Below are 21,042 nucleotides of genomic sequence, written 5' to 3'. Positions count from 1 at the left end.
AATCAAGGAGTACAGGAGGCATACGTGAATATCTTAGCAAACATCTACAAGGATTCCACAGCTACCTTGGTTCTCCACAAAAAAAGTAGAAAGTTACCTATCAAGAAAGGGGTCAGGCAAGGAGACACAATCTCTCCAATGCTATTCACTGCATGCTTAGAAGAAGTATTCAAGCTCTTAGACTGGGAAGGCTTAGGAGGGAGGATCAACGGCGAATATCTCAGCAACCTTCGGTTTGCAGATGACATTGTCCTATTCAGCAACAATGGAGACGAATTACAACAAATGATTGAGGACCTTAATCGAGAAAGTGTAAGAATTGGGTTGAAGATGAATATGCAGAAGACAAAGATAATGTTCAATAGCCTGGCAAGGGAACAAGAATTCAGGATCGCCAGTCAGCCTCTAGAGTCTGTGAAGGAGTACGTTTATCTAGGTCAATTACTCACAGGGGACCCTGATCACGAGAAAGAAATTTACAGAAGAATAAAATTGGGTTGGAGTGCATACGGCAGGCATTACCAAATCCTGACTGGGAGCTTACCACTGTCGTTGAAAAGAAAAGTGTACAATCATTGCATTCTACCGGTGCTAACATATGGGGCAGAAGCTTGGAGGTTAACAAAGAAGCTCGAGAACAAGTTAAGGGCCGCACAAAGAGCAATGGAACGAAAAATCTTAGGACTAACGTTAAGAGACAGGAAGAGAGCGGTGTGGAGTTTGCTTACCCATCCTCTTAAATCGCTTAGTCATCAATCTTAATTCTATTGCATTTAACTCGCCTGATTCATCCACTTAATTCGCTTAGTCATCCCACTTAATTTGCTTTATCATCCATCCTAATTCGCTGTATCATCCATCGTGCTTGCTTACGGGGATGTGAGTACTTACGGGGGTATGAGCCATTGATGATGATAGTTCTTGTACCTTTCGTGTTGTCTCCGCGTTGTCGCTCAAGGACTTTGAAGGTCGACTGAACGATGATACATATAAGGCATTTGCCTTAATAATGAGCAAGAGTTTTAAGTTGGGCTTGTCGGTTTACGTTCAAGTTATGGCAAAACAGCCCAGACGAGGTGACGGGTGAAGCAGGCAACACTGCGCTGTTTCTCGTGACCATCGTCTGCTACATTTCACCATAAAGAGTTTCGCCATAGTGCAACGCGTTCTCTGCTCCCCGCCCCCATTTGCGAGCGTAGTTAAAACTACGGCGACTTCTCGCTGAAACTCTGACAAACGCCGATGTAGAAATTAGGTCGTCTTTGTTTAGCCTTTTTGTTGCCTTCTAAAGATTGCTTTGTTGAGATGGAACTGAATTTCATGCGTAATATTTGTCAGGGTAAAAATACGCATTCAAGGATTGTTGTGAGGACATCGAATGTTACAGAATATTTCACATCACAGTATAAGGGGATATGCACTAACATCCTCGATGTCGCCATCTTGTCGTATAGCCAGCATGGGGATAAACTGCGCTTTATCTAAATTTACTTATCTGCAGCAGCCCAGTGGGAAAAGCGAATAGGACTACCAAATGGCGTACATGACGCCATGTTAATACTCTCTCTATTACTGAAAGTAATGAATAGTCACAAAGTGAAACTGTTTTCTACTAGTAAAATAGTCGACACAAAAAAAAGAAATAAGAGCTACGATGCTTTCAGATAACAGAGAGGTTTAGCACATCAGATGCACACGTACGTACGTACAAGTATATCGAAATAGCTGAAGGTGTAGAGGCGAATGCAAAGCATTAACTTCCACCAAATTTATTTGGGGGAAAGTGCACTAAATATGTGTGCAAGAGATCGTTATCGCCGCCAGAGAACCGTCGTGCACATCAATATCAAGTAAGGGGGCTAACTACGTCTATGCCTAAGAGATTCCAACTCGATCCTTATTCGTTAAACTAAGGCGAACGAGTGGGGCAGCATTTTTTTGCCTCTGGGTAATTGTGAGAAGATCTCTATGACTTCGACAGTGCATATCGTCCACTGATCTGCGCTTTAAAGAGCGAATTTTTCTTTGCCTACTTCCCCGATAACTGACGTGTCGCTGTCGAATAGAAGCTGTCGCTAGTGTATTCACCATACTGTCCGTGTTGGGGAAACGATCACCTTCGCTCCGTCATTACCTTCGATCACTCGTACGCGTCAGCGCATACGGATTGTCAGCGTTTCTGTCATCGTGTCAAGCTCGCCGTCTTCGCACAGTGCTTAACACGCTTTCAACGGTTCCTCTCCGTCGCGTCCGGTGCCGATTGACACGAAATCTCGAGAAGGTGATCCGAAGCACTACCGAAAGTGATCGCTCGAGGACATCGCGCCCCCAGAATCGCGCCCCCAGTTTACTGACATCGCGCCCCCAGTTTACTCTGCGAAGTGCGCCATCCTGACTGATGACTGATATGGACAAGGTTACAGGTAGCGTTCGTCGTCACTGCACGTTTCTTATCGTGATGTGCCGCTTTGTCCTTGCCAGCTCATCAAAACTTCACTTGCATAGATTCCTATAGCGAGTGGGATGTGCATGCTTTTTTTTAATGTGTTCGCATTAGGAGTATCAAAGTGGGAAAAACTGTATGTGAAGTGTGGGAAGCCAGTCACGTGGTAGAGGTATACATCCATACGTACATCCATACATACATACATACATACATACATACATACATACATACATACATACATACATACGTACATACATACATGCATACATACGTGCATACATACATACATACGTCCATACAAACGTGCATACATACGTACATACATAAGTGTATTTATGTGGCGTAGTCGCTATGGCGATGCTCTACTAAGCCCGAGGGCGCGGGATTCAATCCCGGCCACAGCGTCCCCATTTCAATGGGGGTGAAATCTGAAAGTGCCCGTGTACCGTGCATTGGGTGCACGTTAAAGGACCCTAGGTAGTCAAAATTAATCTGGAGTCCCTCACTATGGCATGCCTCGCAATCAAATCGTGGTTTTGGCACTAAAGACCCCATGATAAAAAAAGTGTGTGTGTGTGTGTGTGTGTGTGTGTGTGGAATCAGCAATTCGGCTAGCGCAAGACGGGGTGAATTGGAGCCTGCTGGGAAAAGCCTTCGTGCTGCAGTGTACATAAAAATAGGCTGATTATATAGTATATAGAGGGCCCCAGGTTAATGTCAGTAAATATGTTAAAGGAAAAAAAAAGATTTAAAAAACACTGTGCAAGATACGATGGTAAGATCTATGATGTTCGGTGTTCAGACCTCTGACGATCGAACACCGTAGGGCTTGTAGTCGTATTTTGCACCATGATTTTTTAATGCTTTTTTTCTTCGAATAGATTGGCTAATGTTAGCTGGGACACACGGTATATACCTGTATATATATATATATATATATATATATACACAGGGTGTCCCAACTGTCATGCACCAAGATTTAAAAATATGCAAATGCCATGTAGCTGGACAGAACCAAGGTAACGTTGTTAGCCGTCGCTTGGAGATACTCAGTGTATTTTTTTCATTCCGGCTATCTTTAAATCTTGGTGCACGATAGTTGGGGCACCCTGTATATTGGAATGACGGTGGTCTACCACTGTCAGTTGCACTTTACTCCTCAGGACGTGTGTCAAGTGAGCTCCTGGACGATACTTTGCAATGTGGTGAATGCGGTCTAAATCACGCATCCGGGACCTCAAAAGATGTGCGACGTAGTGCCTAACGCATTTCTCTCGCATGTACTGCTAAATCGCCATTGAATATTCTGCTACGGTGATGAGGCGCTTTGCCGTATACCCCTTTTTTTTCTCTCTCTCTCACTCTCGTGGTCGCCGTTAGCTCAGCCTGATCAGCCAGATGGTGAGCGACTCCCGAATGATGAACCTGTCCGGGGACACGTACCGCTACCGAGGCACCATGACATACGTGAAGAAGCTCGTCTACCACCGCCGGTCGGCCGACATCCCGCGAGCAGTCAAGAAGGAGATGAAACTGGTGAGAGCTCCGGTCGCTGTAGCTGTACAAGAGGCTTCTAAGGCTTTTTGCGAACAAGTGCAAACACAAAGTATCACTTGCATCACGAGTAACATTATAACGCTGCGATGGCTCAATGCCTATGGTGCTCTGCTGCCGAGCGCAAGGTCCCGGGTTTGATTCCTAACTGCGCCGGCCACATTCCCATAGGAGCGGAATGCGAAGACTCCGATCAAAAGTCCTCCGATACGGCCTCTTTTGAAGCCCTGTTGTTGAGGTGGACATTACAGCGCTTTATTTGGCTTGATTCATAGTTTTCTGAGGCTACTTTGGTGGCTTAATCGTGCGACAAGAAGTCACTCTCAGTTTGTTTCAACCCTCTACAGACTGATGAAGATGATCAAACTCGCAAGGCGCCCAGTTTTGGAGAATGTTGCCACATGAGCAAAAACCAAAGCCAATTTTATAGGTTGTGGTGAGAAGTTCTTCAGAAATTAGGGTTTTCTGCAGTGAGCGCAGCTGCGGACTTATATAATTGCGTATTTCTTCATCATCGATTCTTCTAATGCATTGTATTTATGTAAATAAATACATATTGTTTTAATTGATTGTTATATGCCTATATTTATCTTCATATTCAGGTAATTTATCTATCGCATTGTACTTGTATATATTACGTTGTCTTTTTAATACAGTTGTGTAATAATGTGCAGCGCATGTTTAGCATTGCGTAAGTGGTTTATCTATATCAGCACACCTGCCAAGCACTGCCTTTAGCTCACATTGGTTACACCAATGTTCTTGCATGTTCCCATGTTCTAATCTAAAGAGTTAAGGGCCAAGATTTCGAAAGTCGGCCTCGTGAGCTTTTTGGAATATTGAAATGATTGCGACGGTATCAGAGGCTCGGGTGGCGTGTACGTGAGCTTGTGTAGATGGCATTGGTGTGCAAAGGCGTGCACACGAGACGTAGGGCCATGCAAAGAAATCAAGCTGATTTACCATGGCCTTCGAGATCTTGTGGTGTGCGCGGGCCGCCAGCCCTCAAAGCACATATTTATCTCACCGGCCATCATCCTGTCACCTTCATATTATTTGGTGTCGTTTCCTGATGTGTGGCCACCCGCCGTATTCACAAATGATGCCTCCACTCGAAGCTCTTCCTCCCCCCCCCCCCCCGAGTTGAGCACAGCGCCGCCCCTCGGCTGAAGGTGACGCTACATTCCCAAGGCTTGCGATTGACAATCATGAATCGCAGTGGCCTCTTCTGTCGAAGGGCGGCGCTGCTATCTGCTTTCTTGAGTGGAGGTGGAGTTTTCAGTGGAGGAACGTTCTAGAATACGGGAGCAAGTGAACAATCGAGCGAACAATCAAGGCGATGTACCGTGACGGGTGTTTCCACGTTTCAGATGCGCGAGCTGCACCACGAGAACCTGAACCCTTTCGTGGGAGCCTGCGTGGAGCCCAACTGCATCTACGCCGTCTCCGAGCTGTGCGTCAAAGGAAACCTGCAGGTACGTGCATAAAACTGCGGAACGACTTGGTCGTTTGATGAGGCTAAAAAAAGTTAGATGAGGCTCGGTCGTTTAGGCTACCACATTTCTCTTAATGAGAGACGGAATGGGAAGACCGCCCGTGGATATTGAGATTCAGCCATCTTGAGATAGCCGCTTGACGGTTGAATTGTTAAACATTCATCTGTCAACTGGTGGAACTGCTCACTTGGTCGTTACTTTCAATCATCGTGTTCTATCGGGATAGCGAATTAAGTATATTTCTTCTTTTATCGTTAGCGTTAATGGCTCGGTATTCTCATGTGCATTCTACAGGCAAACGACAGACTTCATTAGAGGTGCGTTTTTGCTGGAGTTGCTTGGTTTAGAAGCCTGGCACATTCTGTTGTGGTTTGCCCGTCACTAATAGAGTTACTGTATATTACGCGGGGCATGTGCAGTAACACTAGTCACTAAAATATGTTGATGGGCGAGTTAGTCGCCTGTGCTCGTGTAGGGCCCACCCTGTATCCTTTTTACTGCCTTTATTTTAAATCTTTAATTCCTCTTGCGCAAATATGCTTCCCCTGGTACTCGTCACTGTTGTTTATGCTAATTAAAGCCCCAACTGTGGAGCATATTACAAACAAACAAGCATGGTAAATGTCGCTGCAAGTATGTCTGGTCTGTGTGTAGCTGGAATTAACAGCTAAAAAGCTTATGTGCTCTTATGTTCAGATAGGATCGAGGTTCGTCGACAGTGTTATACGTAGCACAAATAGGTTTTGACGTTGAGCCGTTATCAACTCTACAGTCATGCATAGTTTGCGAGGCCCAGGCCTACTGCAACAACAGCTGTGTCCCTTGTCTTTTTCTAGGACATTCTGGAGAATGACGTCATAAAGTTGGACAACATGTTCATCGCTTCGTTCGTTTTCGACATCATAAAGGTAAGCTCTCGAACTGCTATATTGATTGCAATAGTTGTGCCTATTAGCGTTGTAAGTGAGATTAATTACACTGATGCCGTAGCAGTGTTGCAGTTAATCACGCATTGATAAGGTCACTTTTCCGACTACCTTTTTTCTTTCTTTTCTTAATACCACTTCGACGAGATTCACACAGTACATTATAAGATCTCATTGAAACAACTCGAGATATACAAAAAGTTTCACTTGTCATAAGCAAACTCTTCTCTGGTGCCAACTAAATTCTCGTGGTTTTTGTGACAAAAAATAACCTAGAGCAACGTAAATATTAGTTTAAACTAGCTCAATTTCTTCCCTTTCGGCAAGTAGTTATACAACACAAAAACAGCCGCAGTTGTATGCAACTGCGAATTCAATCTATTATCAACGCGAATACACACAAAATTGCCGCGGTGCAGGCCACTCTAGGCACTTTGCGTGTATTCTCGCGCTTCTTTGACACTCCGAAAAACACTTTATGTAGAACGTATTTAGCAACAGAAAGCTGTATCGGGAGTTTCTCATGTTGCTCTAAAATTTTATGATTGACACTTTTCATCTAATTGTAATAAATGAGAAGTTGATTAATTAATTGACACTAATTATCTAATTAGGCAGAATGCAAAAGATAATCTCAGTATCTCCAAGCAGCGGCAAACAACATTACCGTAATTCTGTCCCCCTACGTAGCATTTGCATATTTTAAAGTTTGGCCCAAGTTAAGTGAAACATCCTGTATACGAACGAGCTAAAGTTCTGTAACGCTTAAGGCTCAATTACGCTGGCGACTTGAGGAGGTCGCGCGACCATTTGCGACTCGCAGCCAAAGAGCAACCGAAGGCGACCGATGCTCACACCGACAAGCCCGGCTGAGCGCGACCTGCAAGTCGCAATCCCGGAGATTATCGTTCTCAGTGAGAGACTCTAGGAATATACGCATTCATGCGCACTTCGTTGGCACTGTGTACATTGGTTTTGAGCCATGGATTTTAATTCGAGCGATGGCCGGATTTTAATTCGAGTGAAGAGGAAGACGTCGTCCCTGTGCGGATGTGCTCTGCCGTGGTGTCAGCTGTGGCAGCGCGGAAGCCTCCGAAGAAAACGTGACACTTCTGGGCACGCCCCTGCCTCCACTCGCGAGAAGTGGCCGGCCACGCGAGCCGCCTCCTGCCCGAACTTTGCGTGCATGTCAACGAGTGTTATCGAGAGTAAGTCATAATTTCTAGTTCGCGTTGCATGGGAATCGGTGCATAACATTAAAGCGAAGCTGTTTACCCACTGTTCACCTTTGGGTGGCGTGCTCATCCAACGAACGGCAGCTGGAAAAAGGGGTTTGTGTTGTGCTTTCTTTTCCTGCTGTTTAGCTTCCATTTGAATGCAACCACGTACATTCGACACGTTGCTGCAACTGCTGCGTCCCAGCATCACAAGACAAGACACCCGGCCTGTGTCTGCATGGTGGTGTGGACATTGCATTTGGCGTGGACGACCGCCGGATGAAAACACATATCACTTTCGGCGCGGCGCTGATTGGCTGAGCAGCTTTGCGACCATGGTCGTGCGACAGAAAAATCGAGCGGCGAGCGAATGGCCCAAAATAGTCGAAGTTGGTAATAGACGAAGTTGGTCGCAAAGTGACCATTTGAGACTGGTCACTTTGCAACCAACTTCGTCGCGCGACGCTGTCACTCGCCGGTGTGAATAAGCCTTTATAGCATCAGTCTGAGGGAACTGAACTGAGCCTGGGCCTGTGCGTGTCCGCGCCATCATAAGGTCACATGAGACTGCGATGCTGTCGCAACTGTAGTGAGCACCAATCCATGGTCTCTCGCTATAGCGTAATCCTTTTGTTGCGTGCGTTCCTCGCAGGGCCTGCGCTACCTGCACGAGAGCGACCTGCGGGTGCACGGGAACCTCAGGTCGACCAACGTGCTCGTCACCAACCTGTGGGTGCTGCGACTCACGAATTTCGGCCTGCTCGAGCTGCGTTCCACTAATGCGGCGGCGCGCGCAAGCAGGGACGACAAGGAGGACTACCAACTGTACCGCAGTAAGCCACCGCCCCTCTTTGGGAAAGTCCTGCGCGGTTATTCAGTCGCATCTTGACGGAAAGGCAATTGAAAGCAGCGAGAATTAAGTCAGCTGAAGAGAACCGAATTTCTATAAGGACGCCTGCCTCACTTTTTCTCACATGCGACTTGTATTGCTATAACAATTACATGGACACTCCAGGCAAATTTTCGCCGTCGGCGTGATGTTCAATATTAAGTTCAAGTGCGGTAAGACCCTAACGCACTCCGCGCGCTTTATGCTGTAGGTGCGAGGGGAAGTGCGTGATAGTGAGCCGAGAAGGATGGTGGCTTCATGCGCACCGTCCTCTCGCGTGCCCTGTTTGAGGTCATGGGGTAAAGCGCTCGCTACAGAAGGTGGAGCAGATGAGCGCACATATTCTCCTAATGGCACGGCCGTGGCTGCGCTGCCAAGCGCATCTTGGAGTGAGTATGCAGCGGGTGCAAAGACTGAGGGCGAGCCGAGATGGCTGGCGGTTTGACACGCGCTCTCTTTCCGCGCATCTAGTGTTGGAGGTCGCGTAACCTGAAGTTTCCGAGACGCGTTGAAGCGAGAGGAAGCACGAAGTGTGCGCTTCCCGTTTCCGGTGCTCTTCATCATGTGAGCGTTGTGACAGCGAGTGTACGTAGTCATCGAGTGAGAACTGTGCATGTGATACTGTTCGTCGAGTGAGATCTGTTTGTTCGTTCATTATACGTGAATGGCAATAGCGGAGTTGGTGGAAAAAGAGTCAAGTTCATTGTAAACTGTGCCGAACCCAGGTTATGTCATCAAATCATTCCCATCACAGTGATGCTCAGACTGCTGGGGGGTATGTATTAATCCGTTCGTTCCTTCGTTCGTCCGTCCGTCAACATTATCTCCAGCGCCATTGAAGTATTACAGCAGAGGGTGCTATAGAAGCTATACAAAAGTACAAGCGTGAATGAAACAGCATAAAATTTAAACAAATACATTGCAAATATCGTAGGTGCAAAAGTTACCAATTTAGTGCAACAAGAAACTGCGAAATTTACCTCAGGCGTAAAAACCATAACCCTCTACAGTACTTTTTTCTACATATATTAGTTGTAGTATGACAAAATAATGATTTAAAGAAATCAGCGCGACGTTTTGTTTCGCAAATTTCGCAGTCACGAGCAAGTCTGTTTGAAGGAAAACTATGAATGAGTTTAGTTCGGTAGAACATTCTGTAAATACTCCATATCGCATTTCTTTCACAGGAAAGTTTCGACTGCCTCTGCGAAAAAAAAAGTGAGAAAGAAAATTGTTCAAAAATAACGTTCAAAATTTTTCTTTTCAGAATTTTGTGTGCATACTATGCTGCCGGTGTCTTCGGCGTGACATCAGATTTAAGCGATGTTCTTTCGTTTCTTCAGGCCCGTTTATATGAAAGAAAATATATCCCAGGTTGGGCCAGGTTTAGCCCACGTTTACTTCCGAACGCATTGTTCACCTTATTTGCTGACAAATTAGCTAGAACACCGTCAAAACCCATGCCGTCAAAGAAAAGTGGCAGGGGACGATATTTCACTCAGAGTCCCATTATATTTCTGGACGCCAGTACGCGGTGCTTGGTGATGGCGGACCTCGGCGCGCTCGCGTCAGTTCATCAAGCAGCAGCACTTACAAGTCCGCCGTGGACAGAGAGGCTGGCGGAGGCTGAAGCCAGGAACCCTCACCTCCTTGTCAGTGATATCAATGATGAAAGATGTGACAGGCGACATAAAATGCGCATTAAATAAAATTCATATCGATCCCTGGGAAGTTCCCCTGTCGGGTATTTCTGTGCGCCCCAGGCTGTCAGAATGATTACATAGTTTTCAACTACATCTTTTGTCATCGCACGTCTAGTTAGAGCTCCGTTGTCGTCCTATATAAAATTATTTAAGGCCCTAATGGTAGGGTTGTAACTCGCGCGACAAGCAAACACCCTTAAGGGTGTAAACATTTTTAGGGTGTATAGTGTTGGGCTGCTAAGCACGAGGTCGCGGGATAGAATCGCGACCACGGCAGCCGCATTTCGATGGGGGCAAAATCCGAACACACCCGTGTACTTAGATTTTTGTGCACATTAAAGAACCACAGGTGGTCCAAATTATCCTAGAGTCCCCCACCACACCGTGCCTCATAATTGAATCGTGGTTTTGGCATGTAAAGTCATGTAATTAGAAAAAGGAGCTTTTCTTTTTATTGCGAGAGCAATAATATGGGCACTCCAGGCGCATTTTTCACCGTCATTGTCGGCGTCACCGTGATGTTCTGTGTAAAGTCCAAGTGCAATAATATGTGGTCCCGCGCCGTATGCTGTGTGTGCGAGTGAAAGCCTGCTAGTTTGAGCTGAGCATGGTGGCTCGACCTCGTGCGCGAGAGAGAGGAAGGCGGGGAGGAAGCGCTACGTCTTCCATCACGCGCACGGCATGGGAAAGGGGGGGGTACTTTGGTGGCGACTAAGCACGACCGTGCGGGCCATATCTTGAGAGCAATCTGCGGTGGGGACAGTCTAGGTGCACCAAGAGCTGATAGCTTCGTGTACGCTGTGTTCTCACTGCTTAGTTCGCATTGAAGTGAGAGGCAGCAGGAAGGTCAATACGCTCGCTGCTTCGGCTGCGCTTCTTCGCGCCAGCGTTTTGATAGCGAGTGTCCGCGGTCATTAGGTGAGATGCGTTCATGTTTGCCTGTGCGGGCGTGACACCATGCTTGTTAATTTAGTTAGTAAGCAATTGTTTACAAGTTTATATGGAAGATAAAGCTACTATCTTTGCTTCGTATAGCTGTCTAATAATTTGCTATCGCAATCGATGCTTCGCCTTTCAGGCGAAACTGAAACCTTTTTTTTAGGTTGAACGTCTTAAATGATTGAGGCCGGCTGCATATTGTCTGTATTCGACTCGAGTACGTTACTCACTCTAATCTTATTTTGAAGCCCGATTAGCTAGCCTGTTAGCTCTGTTTATTTATGCAAGTTTTTTTTTAATATTCATTTTACGGCATAAGCTCGATTGTAAATATTGTAGAGCAAGCTCAGAAAGACCCAATGACGTAGTTGCCACGACGTTATCTTCTAGGTGGTTCTATTTTTTCCATCTCCGAAGAAAATCCGCATAATATGTAAACAAACAAAATGACATCATTGCGCATCTCTGCATCTGGTTTGCCGCGGCCTCATTCTTGTTTCTCAAGAACAAATGTGGCTTATGGAGGCGAATACTTACTTGGAGGCGAATAATTATGGAGGTGAATACTTAATCTTCTGTGCCAGAAAATACTGCTTTTAATTAAAGTGCGCTCTCTCTCTCTCCCTTTTTCTTTCTGCTCTTTTTAAACTAATATTTCTGATTAGTACCCTTCGAAAGCGCCACACAGTGATGCTCGTCCACCCGATCCATCGAGTCGAGATAAGCAAGAGACGTTCAGAGTATGGGTGCAAAAATTTCCAGGATAGAGATTGACACAGCCGGATCCATTACAGGCATAGGTAGCGGTACAAGGTAGATATAGAAGTTTTCAGGAAGAGTAAAAACAGATTAAGGGTATGTATACAAAATGCTAGAATAAGATGTATAGCATAGCTGATTAACTCGGGCAGGTTATGTGACTATTTGTCAACGCCCCGTTTCAAAGGGAATGCCAATAAATCATTATTGTTGTCATCGTCATCATGGCTCACGCTCTGTGTATGTTCGCAGGCCAGCTCTGGCGATCGCCCGAGGTACTCCGTAACCCGTCACACTACCCGCGCGGAAGCCAGAAGGATGACATGTATGCATTCGCCATCATTCTGCACGAGATCATCGGCCGCCAGGGCCCCTGGGGCAGCACGCGACTCGAACCCAAAGGTCAGTATAGTGTCCAACGTGTTCTCGCACCTATCTATAGACCTGCCACGCGTTCTGTCTGCAAACGATAGTGATGTGGCGGTTCCCTTGCATTGTATCATTAATTCTGTAGTGCCCAAGCGCAGTTCCCCATCAAGGAAAAGTAGAACTGCCCCATTAGCGAGAACTGGGTGAGTTAGAATATGTTCATGATCTGTCAGTGCAACTACTAGACAAAAACGAAAAAGGAAGAGACGATTACAGGCACTGTCTATCAATTGAAGCTTTAATGCAATCCACATTGTATATATTGGCCATGTGTTTCCTGTAAAGCTTCAGTTGATTGACAGCGCTTGTGATTACCTTTCTTTTTCATTGTTATCTAGTTGTTGCACTTACAGATCATGAAAAGTAGAACTTGTGCACCTTTATTTCTGGCCATGAAGGGCAGACTTGTACAAAAAAAGAAACAATTAAATGATATTAGAGTTCGGACCCGCATAGTATGATAATTAATTAGTAATTACTTTGCTGAACTGTCCACAACTCAAAATTAACTACAGCGTATCAAGAATGGTGCTCTACATGCCAGGGCATCAGGAGAATTCGACTTTCTTGCAAATACCGTGTCTAATAAAGTTTCGTGGCCAGCTGTATGTTGTAACAATTATGCATGCGAATGGTCGTTACTTGTGCTTTTGACAGATGAACAAGGCTGACGAAAACGCTGCACTGTTATTTCGAAGGTATCCAGAAGTAGCCAAAATTAAAGAAGAAGGGGCTGTACTTATTTAACAACATTCCTGGGGTGCTGAGTGCTATTCATATTTTTTGGTTGGTACATCTGTATGCAAACGATCATAATACATTGCTGCTAGTCTTCTTCAGAAACGTGGGAACATGGGCGTGTGTACTGGTTTGCCCTGAAGCGTAACACATGTGGTTATTTGACGTCAACACCCACCACCACACTGCTTCAGGCTTTTTAGAAGCATGCAATTAAGTTTAGGCTTATTCCCTAAACATGAGCAATCTACGGCACATGGCAAAGCGTGCCTCTACAGCGCAGAGGAACATTCTTTGAAAGATCTTTTTGGTAATACTTTGTCTTCCCTTGTCTCGTTGTGGTCTGTAGATTGGCTGTTTTTTAATGCATCTTACCTAGCATCTTGTCTTACTGCTACTTTAGTGCCATGACCTTCTCTTTTCCTTTTTTTTTACAATGCATAATGACTGAGCATCAAGCAGTTTCACTGCACTCTATCCAGCTGGAATATTTCACAGAAGCACAGGAAATAGTGTGTTGTTTGTTTACAGTATAACGCGAGTTCACCAGCCCAACTGTAGAAAAATGACTGAGGAAATGAGAAATCAATCGTAAAGTTTATTTTTCAAAACAATCAACATACATAATTCAATGACATCATGATAAAGACACCAAAGAAGGCGACTTGTGTAGTCATAATGGCCAAGACTAATCAAAATAGCAGAAGGCAGTACAAATTGAAAAGCAGCAGAAGACAGCAACATTACAAAAAAAAGCAATGTATGAGCGAGTTACCTTTAAAGGCAATTACAAAAAGGAAAGAAAAATATTTGGCATTATTGCCGTCAGAACATGGACAGAGATCTTCTGCAGAAAATAGTTCAAAGAAAATAAATAAGTTTGCCCAAAATCAAGCTCACCACTTGAGCATGTAGATGTTATGCAGAGCAGAGGAAGTACATTTACTACGATTGAAGTTGCATGCATCAAAAGCATTCAAAAAGCTGGGAAGTGTGCGACTTATCATTTGTTGTGCATATTTGTACAGAGACACATCCTTGTCTTTCATGTCGTCATGCGTTTGCCAGTGAGCTGTTAAACTCCCTAAAAATTTTAAGTTAAAGGCTGTTCTTTTTTTTTGTGATAGCAATTATATGGACACTCCAAGCGGATTTCTGCTGTCGGCATCGCTGTCGCCGTGAGGTTCCGTATAAAGTCCAAGGGCGATAAAATCGTCACCACGCACTGTCTGCGGTATGTGCGCGTGAAAGCACGTGAGGGACGCGTGCTTTCATGGGAAGCGAACGCACGACGGAGAACAAACGCGACGTTTTCTGTTGCGTGAAAGGCTGTGGGGAGACGGGAGGGAGAGAGGGGAGGCGATGTTTGGCATCGGCACCCAATACCTATCTTGCGACCGTGCGCAAGGGGAACTGGAATCTCGCAGGCGAAAGGAGGAAAGCGGGAAGGCAGCGCGGGGAGGGAGGGCGTTGGGCTTCTGCTCTGCGAGCAACTTGTACTTTGTGCGGCGGCGGGCGGTCGCACGCATCGTATCTTGAAACCGATCTGCAACATGGCTCCTACCTTTGTATACACTGTGCTTTCGACGCTCAGTTTCCATTGAAGCGATAGACCGCACGAACCTTCGCTCGCTGCTGCTGGCGCACTCGCTCACGCCAGCGTTTTCACAGCGGTTGTGTGCGGTCATCAGAGTGTGATTTATTCATGTTTGCTTGTGCACGCTGACATCATGCTTGTCAATTCAGTTAGTAAGCGAATGTGTCCAAGTTTATACAGCTGATAGAGCTACTATCCTTACTCTGTATAGCTCTCTACTAATTTGCTGTCGCAATTCATGTTTCGCCTTTCAGGTGAAACTGTGAAATTTTTTTCCAAACTCCTAAGTCGCATGTTGATTGAATGCGTTGAGCAGGCCTGCGCCGCCAAGAGAATATCCGGCTGTGAGTCTCATTAAGGTGTCAGTACAATATATGTGGATGCACCTACAGGGTAAAGTTCTGGAGTATTTCACAGAACTGGGCTGCAGCAGAACTGGGCAGCAAGGTCGGAAACCCTGCTGGGGAACTAGGGTTGTAGGTTGGGCACTTACACATTATTGCTTGCTGGTACAGTGCGGTCCACTGTCAAACGGAACATGAGTGAGTGCTGAGCTGGTGCAAATTTTCCCCTCTGGAAAATGCCCGATCGTCAGAATTTGCCGCAGATGACCTGTACTTGATGGTGGCGCTGGCACCTTTCGACTCACTTATGCAGTGCATTGACATAGCTTGAGCTGGCATTTGCAGCTAGAGCAACTGCAAAGTTGAGAGCCGCACATTCGAGTCTTTATTTTAGCTGGGGATCGCATCGTACTTCACACCTAATGGCTTAGGTGTAGCACACCCAACACAGGACACAAGAGCGGTGCAGACACACGCGCGCACCTGCTGGGCACATCTGGTGAGTGTTCAGCAGTGCATAGGCAGTGTGCCTGACAATGGTGTCCTGCTTTGCGGCGTGCTGCAGCAATCATAGACAAAGTGAAGGCTGGCGGCGACCCACCGTTCCGGCCGCCGGTGTCGGACCTGCAGTGCCAGGACTACGTGCTGAGTGTCATCGCCGACTGCTGGGCAGAGAAGTGTGATGCGCGGCCCGAACTGAGCCAGGTGCAGGAGCGCCTCAAGAAGATGCGTCAGGGCATGTGAGTTTAATCTCAAATAGCATATCAGGTTCAACCCCCATATCTTTTACCTCATGCCATTGTCTTCCTGTTTCGTAATGTTATGCCTGTCCTTTCACACTCTACTGCTCGACGAACATGACAAATTGGCAAACATGTGCACACTCATAACAATAATGCTATCTTAAGGCTGCAAGAGGCCACTAGACTCCGCTTGCCCTGTAAAACTGTCATCAAAGTGTAAGCTGTCTGATGCGCAGCTTTCAAGAACTTTCATTTGCTTGACTAGAGTAAGAGTAAGATGCGTCCGCTATAGGCATGAGCATAGCCAAATTCTGCTGTAAGGCAGTGCCGGTGTTGAGTGGTCACCGGTGATACCGGAAAGGCTAGATCCACCTGCGGTCAACAGCATCCTCCTCTCCCTTCAAGCACGGGCGTTTGCTGAGCTTTGTCCGTGCAACCACGCCATGCAGGAAGCCCAACATCATGGACAACCTGATGGCCCTGATGGAGAAGTATGCCAACAACTTGGAGGAGCTGGTGACCGAGCGGACCTGCCTTTTGGAGGAGGAGAAAAAGAAAACGGAGGCCCTACTACATCGCATGCTGCCAAAGTACGTGCCCATTTCTCACTTTGACACATGCAGCAACATTTACTCTTCTTTCTTTTCTTTCTTTTTGTTGAAAGCTATGCTAAATGGATCAGATGGCTCAAGGCCACGTTTCTTTTTTATTTATTTTGGTTCAGAACCGCCGTTATGGCGCCTTTATAAAAGAGACATTCACAGGAAGATGGTGATATGGTCACCAGTTGCCAAACTAGAGGACTTGAGGAAAATTGGCCAAAGACAAGTGATCTGGCGAAGACAAGTCCTTTTGTTAAAACGTTTGCTTTAGGCTGATGCTTCTCTTGTTCGGCCACTACTGATAACTAAGTCTTGTATGCATCTGAGAAAGATGCTCAGAATCATTACAGGTACACCTCGTATCCTAGCTGGCATTCTCTTCCCAAGCTGCATTTTGAGTGTTGCATTTAAACTAAATAAATGGGCCTGTCGACAGCATGCTTTGTGATTGAGCTACTTGTCTTTTAAGTATTTTTCTCTACACAAACAATGCACGAGTTCTTTTTGTTAACTCCATTCTCCCAATGCCGTTCATGCAGGACCGTAGCTCTCCAGCTGATGCGGGGTCAGATGGTGGTGCCCGAGTCCTTTGATTCCGTCACCATCTACTTCAGCGACATTGTTGGCTTCACTGAGATGTCGGCCACTAGCACGCCACTAGAGGTACGGCCATTGTTTGGAGCTCACACCATTTCTTTGACGATGTTCATATTGGTAGATAGAGATATAAGGAAGGAAAGGCTGGGAGGGAGGTTAAACATGGTTACACCTGGTTGGCTGCCTTACATGTGCTGAAGGGTGAAAGTTGAACAAACGATGAGAAGGAAGAAAAGTGTCCACACTCACAGATTAATGTGCACTCACAATGTCACAACTGCTCGTCTAGCCCAGTAACCTTCAGGAAGCACATTGGTGTCTTTTGGCGGCTTTACAAATGCTAGAGTTCTTCGGCCAAGGTCCCCGGACCTTATCTTCTGAGAACGATCTGTTGTGTAAGTGGCTGAGACTAGCATGCAGAGCGGATCATTGAGGGTCGAAGGTTGGACGGTCTTGCTCTGCAGTTGTATCACATTTGCAAAAGTGGCGTGAGGCACTGTTGATCATTCCCATGAAGAATGAATCAGCATTTGTGAACAGACAGAGAAACAGAGAAGAGGCAGGGAGGTTAATCAGATTAAATGTGCGGTTTGCTGCCCTGCACAGGAAAAAAAGGGTTTAAAGAAACAGGAAGGGCGCAGCACACATCGCTGTCATAGTCTATAGTCATAGACAAACTTTAGTCCTAGTCATAGACTGTGTCATGGTATTTAACGTCAATGCATGCACTAAAGGCAGCCCGAGTGCTAGTTCACTTCCTGCAGTCTACAGCCTTGCGGTCTACAGGCTTACCTCAGTTTACGCAGTTTACGCGTAAATTGAGGGAGTTTACAGGCCTCCCTAAGTGACGCAGTTTGCGTTCCTGGCCTCCCCTGCAACGCTTCAGTCAGTAAAGCTTCATTAAACCCGCTTGATCATTTGACCTTGTACAGGTGGTGAACTTCCTAAACGAGTTGTACACATGCTTCGACTCGATCATCCGCCACTACGACGTCTACAAGGTGGAGACCATTGGCGACGCTTACATGGTGGTCAGCGGGCTGCCCGAGCGCAACGGCGACTGCGCACGCCCGTGAGGTGGCCTCCATGGCGCTCGAGATCCTGGATGCCGTGCGTCACTTCACCATACGGCACCGGCCCGGAGCGACGCTCAAGCTGCGCATCGGCATCCACTCGGGACCCGTGGTCGCCGGTGTGGTTGGGCTCACCATGCCCCGGTACTGCCTCTTCGGCGACACTGTAAACACCGCATCTCGCATGGAGTCCAACGGTGAAGGTATGTAGAATGCTTGCTCCACACCCTTCCTGAAAACTGAACGTTCGAGGCAGGTCTGTCTTGTGTAGTGAAAACTTGGAAGAAGTCACGAGTTTTACAGTGATAGCTGTGATGAATTTTCCAAGTTTTACAGCAGTAGCTACTGTAGGCTGAATCAAGTCATAATTTTTTTTTCAAGGCAAGTCAATTTATTTCAGAATTTCTCGTGTACATTGTTTTTTTTTTCTTCATGTGATTATGAAGACTTCTGCTGCATGGCTGTACTGAGATTTATGGAAATAGCTGTGGTAATTTTCACAGCAATATTGAGTTTTGTAGCAATAGCTAATATGTATGAGTTATTTCCTGAATGAAATTGGCATATGCTGCACAAAAAGCTGCTAAGCTACACCTTGACTGGGTGCTTGCCTTATTACTTGGCAGAAACAAGAGACAGAAAAATACATTTGAGTGAAAATAAATATTTACAAATATCAAGTGGTCACGAAAAAATTTAAAAAATAAACGCAAAGCACATCGTATAAAATACTAAAAAATCTGCAGCCACTGCTCTGTTATAGTATGCCACTGTAGAATATACCATGAACAGTCGCCCACAGAACAGCAGCCTACAAAAAATGCAAAGCACATCACATCAAATAATTAGAAACCTCATTACAGAAGCAATAACAGTGAGTGTCTACAAGGAAACCTAAAAAAAAAGCACGGCATAAATAATTGAATTCGATTTAATCATACAAATCAACAAATAGTCTATGTTTTTAAGAGCATCAGCTGTCATAACTTTCACAGCAATACTGAGTTTTGTAGCAATGGCTCATACATATAGGTTATTTCCTGAATCAAATTGACATATGCTGCTTAATGTAGCCTCTATTAGTTTCTTTCGTGTGCTTACAATGATTTTTGCAGCAATAACCATAATGTTACAGCAACAGCTGCTGTTGGCTAGATTGAATGAAGACTTTAAATAAATGATAAGATAGCTTGCTAAACTGTCACATGCCCAAATGTGGCAGTCATTCTGTTGTTTAACTGGCATATACTGGGACTGTTAATGCGATATTTTTATGTGAAGTACAGAAAATAGCTTGGCATGCTGTCAGCCATATGATCTTGCTAGTTGCTGTTGTTTTATCGATGAGCATTTTGGGAAAACATTGATGTGCTGCTATACAAGAAAGGCAGCCTGGCTGTCATAGAAAGGGTATATTGATGTGCAGTGCTGAACATAGACAATGCAGGTTATGTTCGTGCAGTTGTGTCAGTGCCAGTTGTGTCAGATCCACCCATATGCAGTAACACTTAACGCATACTGACTTACTGTATAAACCAGAATATAGGTCGAGGGCAAATATAGGTCGAACCCTTACCGAAGTGAGAAAGTAAGAGAAAGAAAAAATGAAAAAAAAATTGCGCTAAAAAGCATTTAGTTTCTGGCAGAGTGTTGGGCTAGTTGGAACTTAGACAAAGACATGCTCCAGTTCGTAATAAAAATGAAAAGAGGTGCAGAGACAAAAGGACGACAGATAAAGGTAGAGCACTGGTCCACAAGATTTCAGTCAAAGCAGCCGGATCACTACACCACACGCAAAACATTGCCTCTTGAAATCTGTTGCACTTTTTAAAGACTACAGAATTGCACAAGCGGCTGTAGCCTGAACTGATGTTTACAGGGCTACAAGTGCTACTGTGCTGTGCAGTGATTGTATGCTGGGACAGTGACCGACTGGGATTATCTGTGCTCCCTTTCTTTCTCAATCTCTACTTTCCTGTCACTTTACCTCCCCTTCTCGTCTCTCCCCAGCGTAGGGTAGCGAACCGGATCTTCCCCTCTGGTTAACTTCCCTGCCTTTCCCCTTTCTTCTGTCTCTCTCTCTCCCTTTTCTCCAGTTTCTCTTTAGTTAATCAAATCGCCTTGACTAGCTGCAAAGTGTAGAGAACTTTCCAGTCGTGTTGCCCGTCTGCAAGGCATGCAAAAAGGATCGTGAAAATTATTCGCTATGAACTATGTCGAACTATGGCATCAAGTCATCAAAAGATGGCCGTTTGTCACTGGCTGCCTCCCACAGTGTGTCGTCCTCGGTCCCATCACGGGACTGCTATAGTATTGGACCGTTAATGATACTTTATGTGGGTTGCACGCCAGCAGTTTTCCTTTTTATGCCCGCCAAAATGGCAGGCTTTTTGCTGAAACCCCAAAGTGGCGCTGAGTGGCCATGTTGCCGTTCGCTTCGGCGAAGTCTGCAACATTTATCTTGAACGCCGCTGAAAACTATCTCCGCATGCTGCTACTCATCGCTCACCAAACTGAACCAAATGTCACACGAGATATTATCGTAAGAGCGCATATACGAAGACGCAACGAGAGAAAAAAAAACAAAAACGTCAGAAATCACATTTGATTCGCCAGCAGGCACGCCATAGCTTGCAAGACAATGACTCGCATTCTGCTACAGACCGCTATAGTATAAGACGACGCAGGACTTTAACCTGCTTTATTATTATTTTTTTTCAATGCAATATCTCAACTTATATTCTGGTTTACATGGTATATGGTGTGCCGTGATGGGATAAGTTCCTTGTCACTGATGTAAATCATTATGATCATATTGCTTTGTATTTTCCATTTTGGTTATAAGATGCTACAGACCTTAAAATCATGTAAATGCCTCAGTTGCTACTGTTTCTTTTGTTGAGGAAGCTTTCAATTCTGAAAATGACTACATTGTAGTATATATCCTGACTACTTAGAGCAAACAACCTGCATAATGTGAATAACTTTTT

At 45.4% G+C, this 21,042-nt stretch overlaps 1 protein-coding gene across 1 annotated transcript in view; it reads left to right on the top strand.

Moving 5' to 3' along the window:
- LOC119454032 (receptor-type guanylate cyclase Gyc76C-like) overlaps positions 1–21,042 on the top strand; it is a 325,333-nt gene that overhangs the window by 287,277 nt on the left and 17,014 nt on the right. The window contains 10 exon segments of the mRNA XM_037716047.2: positions 3,827–3,982; positions 5,371–5,475; positions 6,333–6,404; positions 8,292–8,472; positions 12,182–12,331; positions 15,603–15,777; positions 16,230–16,370; positions 16,922–17,045; positions 17,912–18,040; positions 18,042–18,255. Of these exon segments, the coding sequence (XP_037571975.1) occupies positions 3,827–3,982; positions 5,371–5,475; positions 6,333–6,404; positions 8,292–8,472; positions 12,182–12,331; positions 15,603–15,777; positions 16,230–16,370; positions 16,922–17,045; positions 17,912–18,040; positions 18,042–18,255 (1,447 nt within the window).

This window comes from Dermacentor silvarum, chromosome 5 (genome assembly GCF_013339745.2).
Source record: "Dermacentor silvarum isolate Dsil-2018 chromosome 5, BIME_Dsil_1.4, whole genome shotgun sequence".
NCBI classification, from domain to species: domain Eukaryota; kingdom Metazoa; phylum Arthropoda; class Arachnida; order Ixodida; family Ixodidae; genus Dermacentor; species Dermacentor silvarum.
Note: the sequence above shows the minus strand (reverse complement) of the source record. Positions and strands in the feature narration are given on the sequence as shown.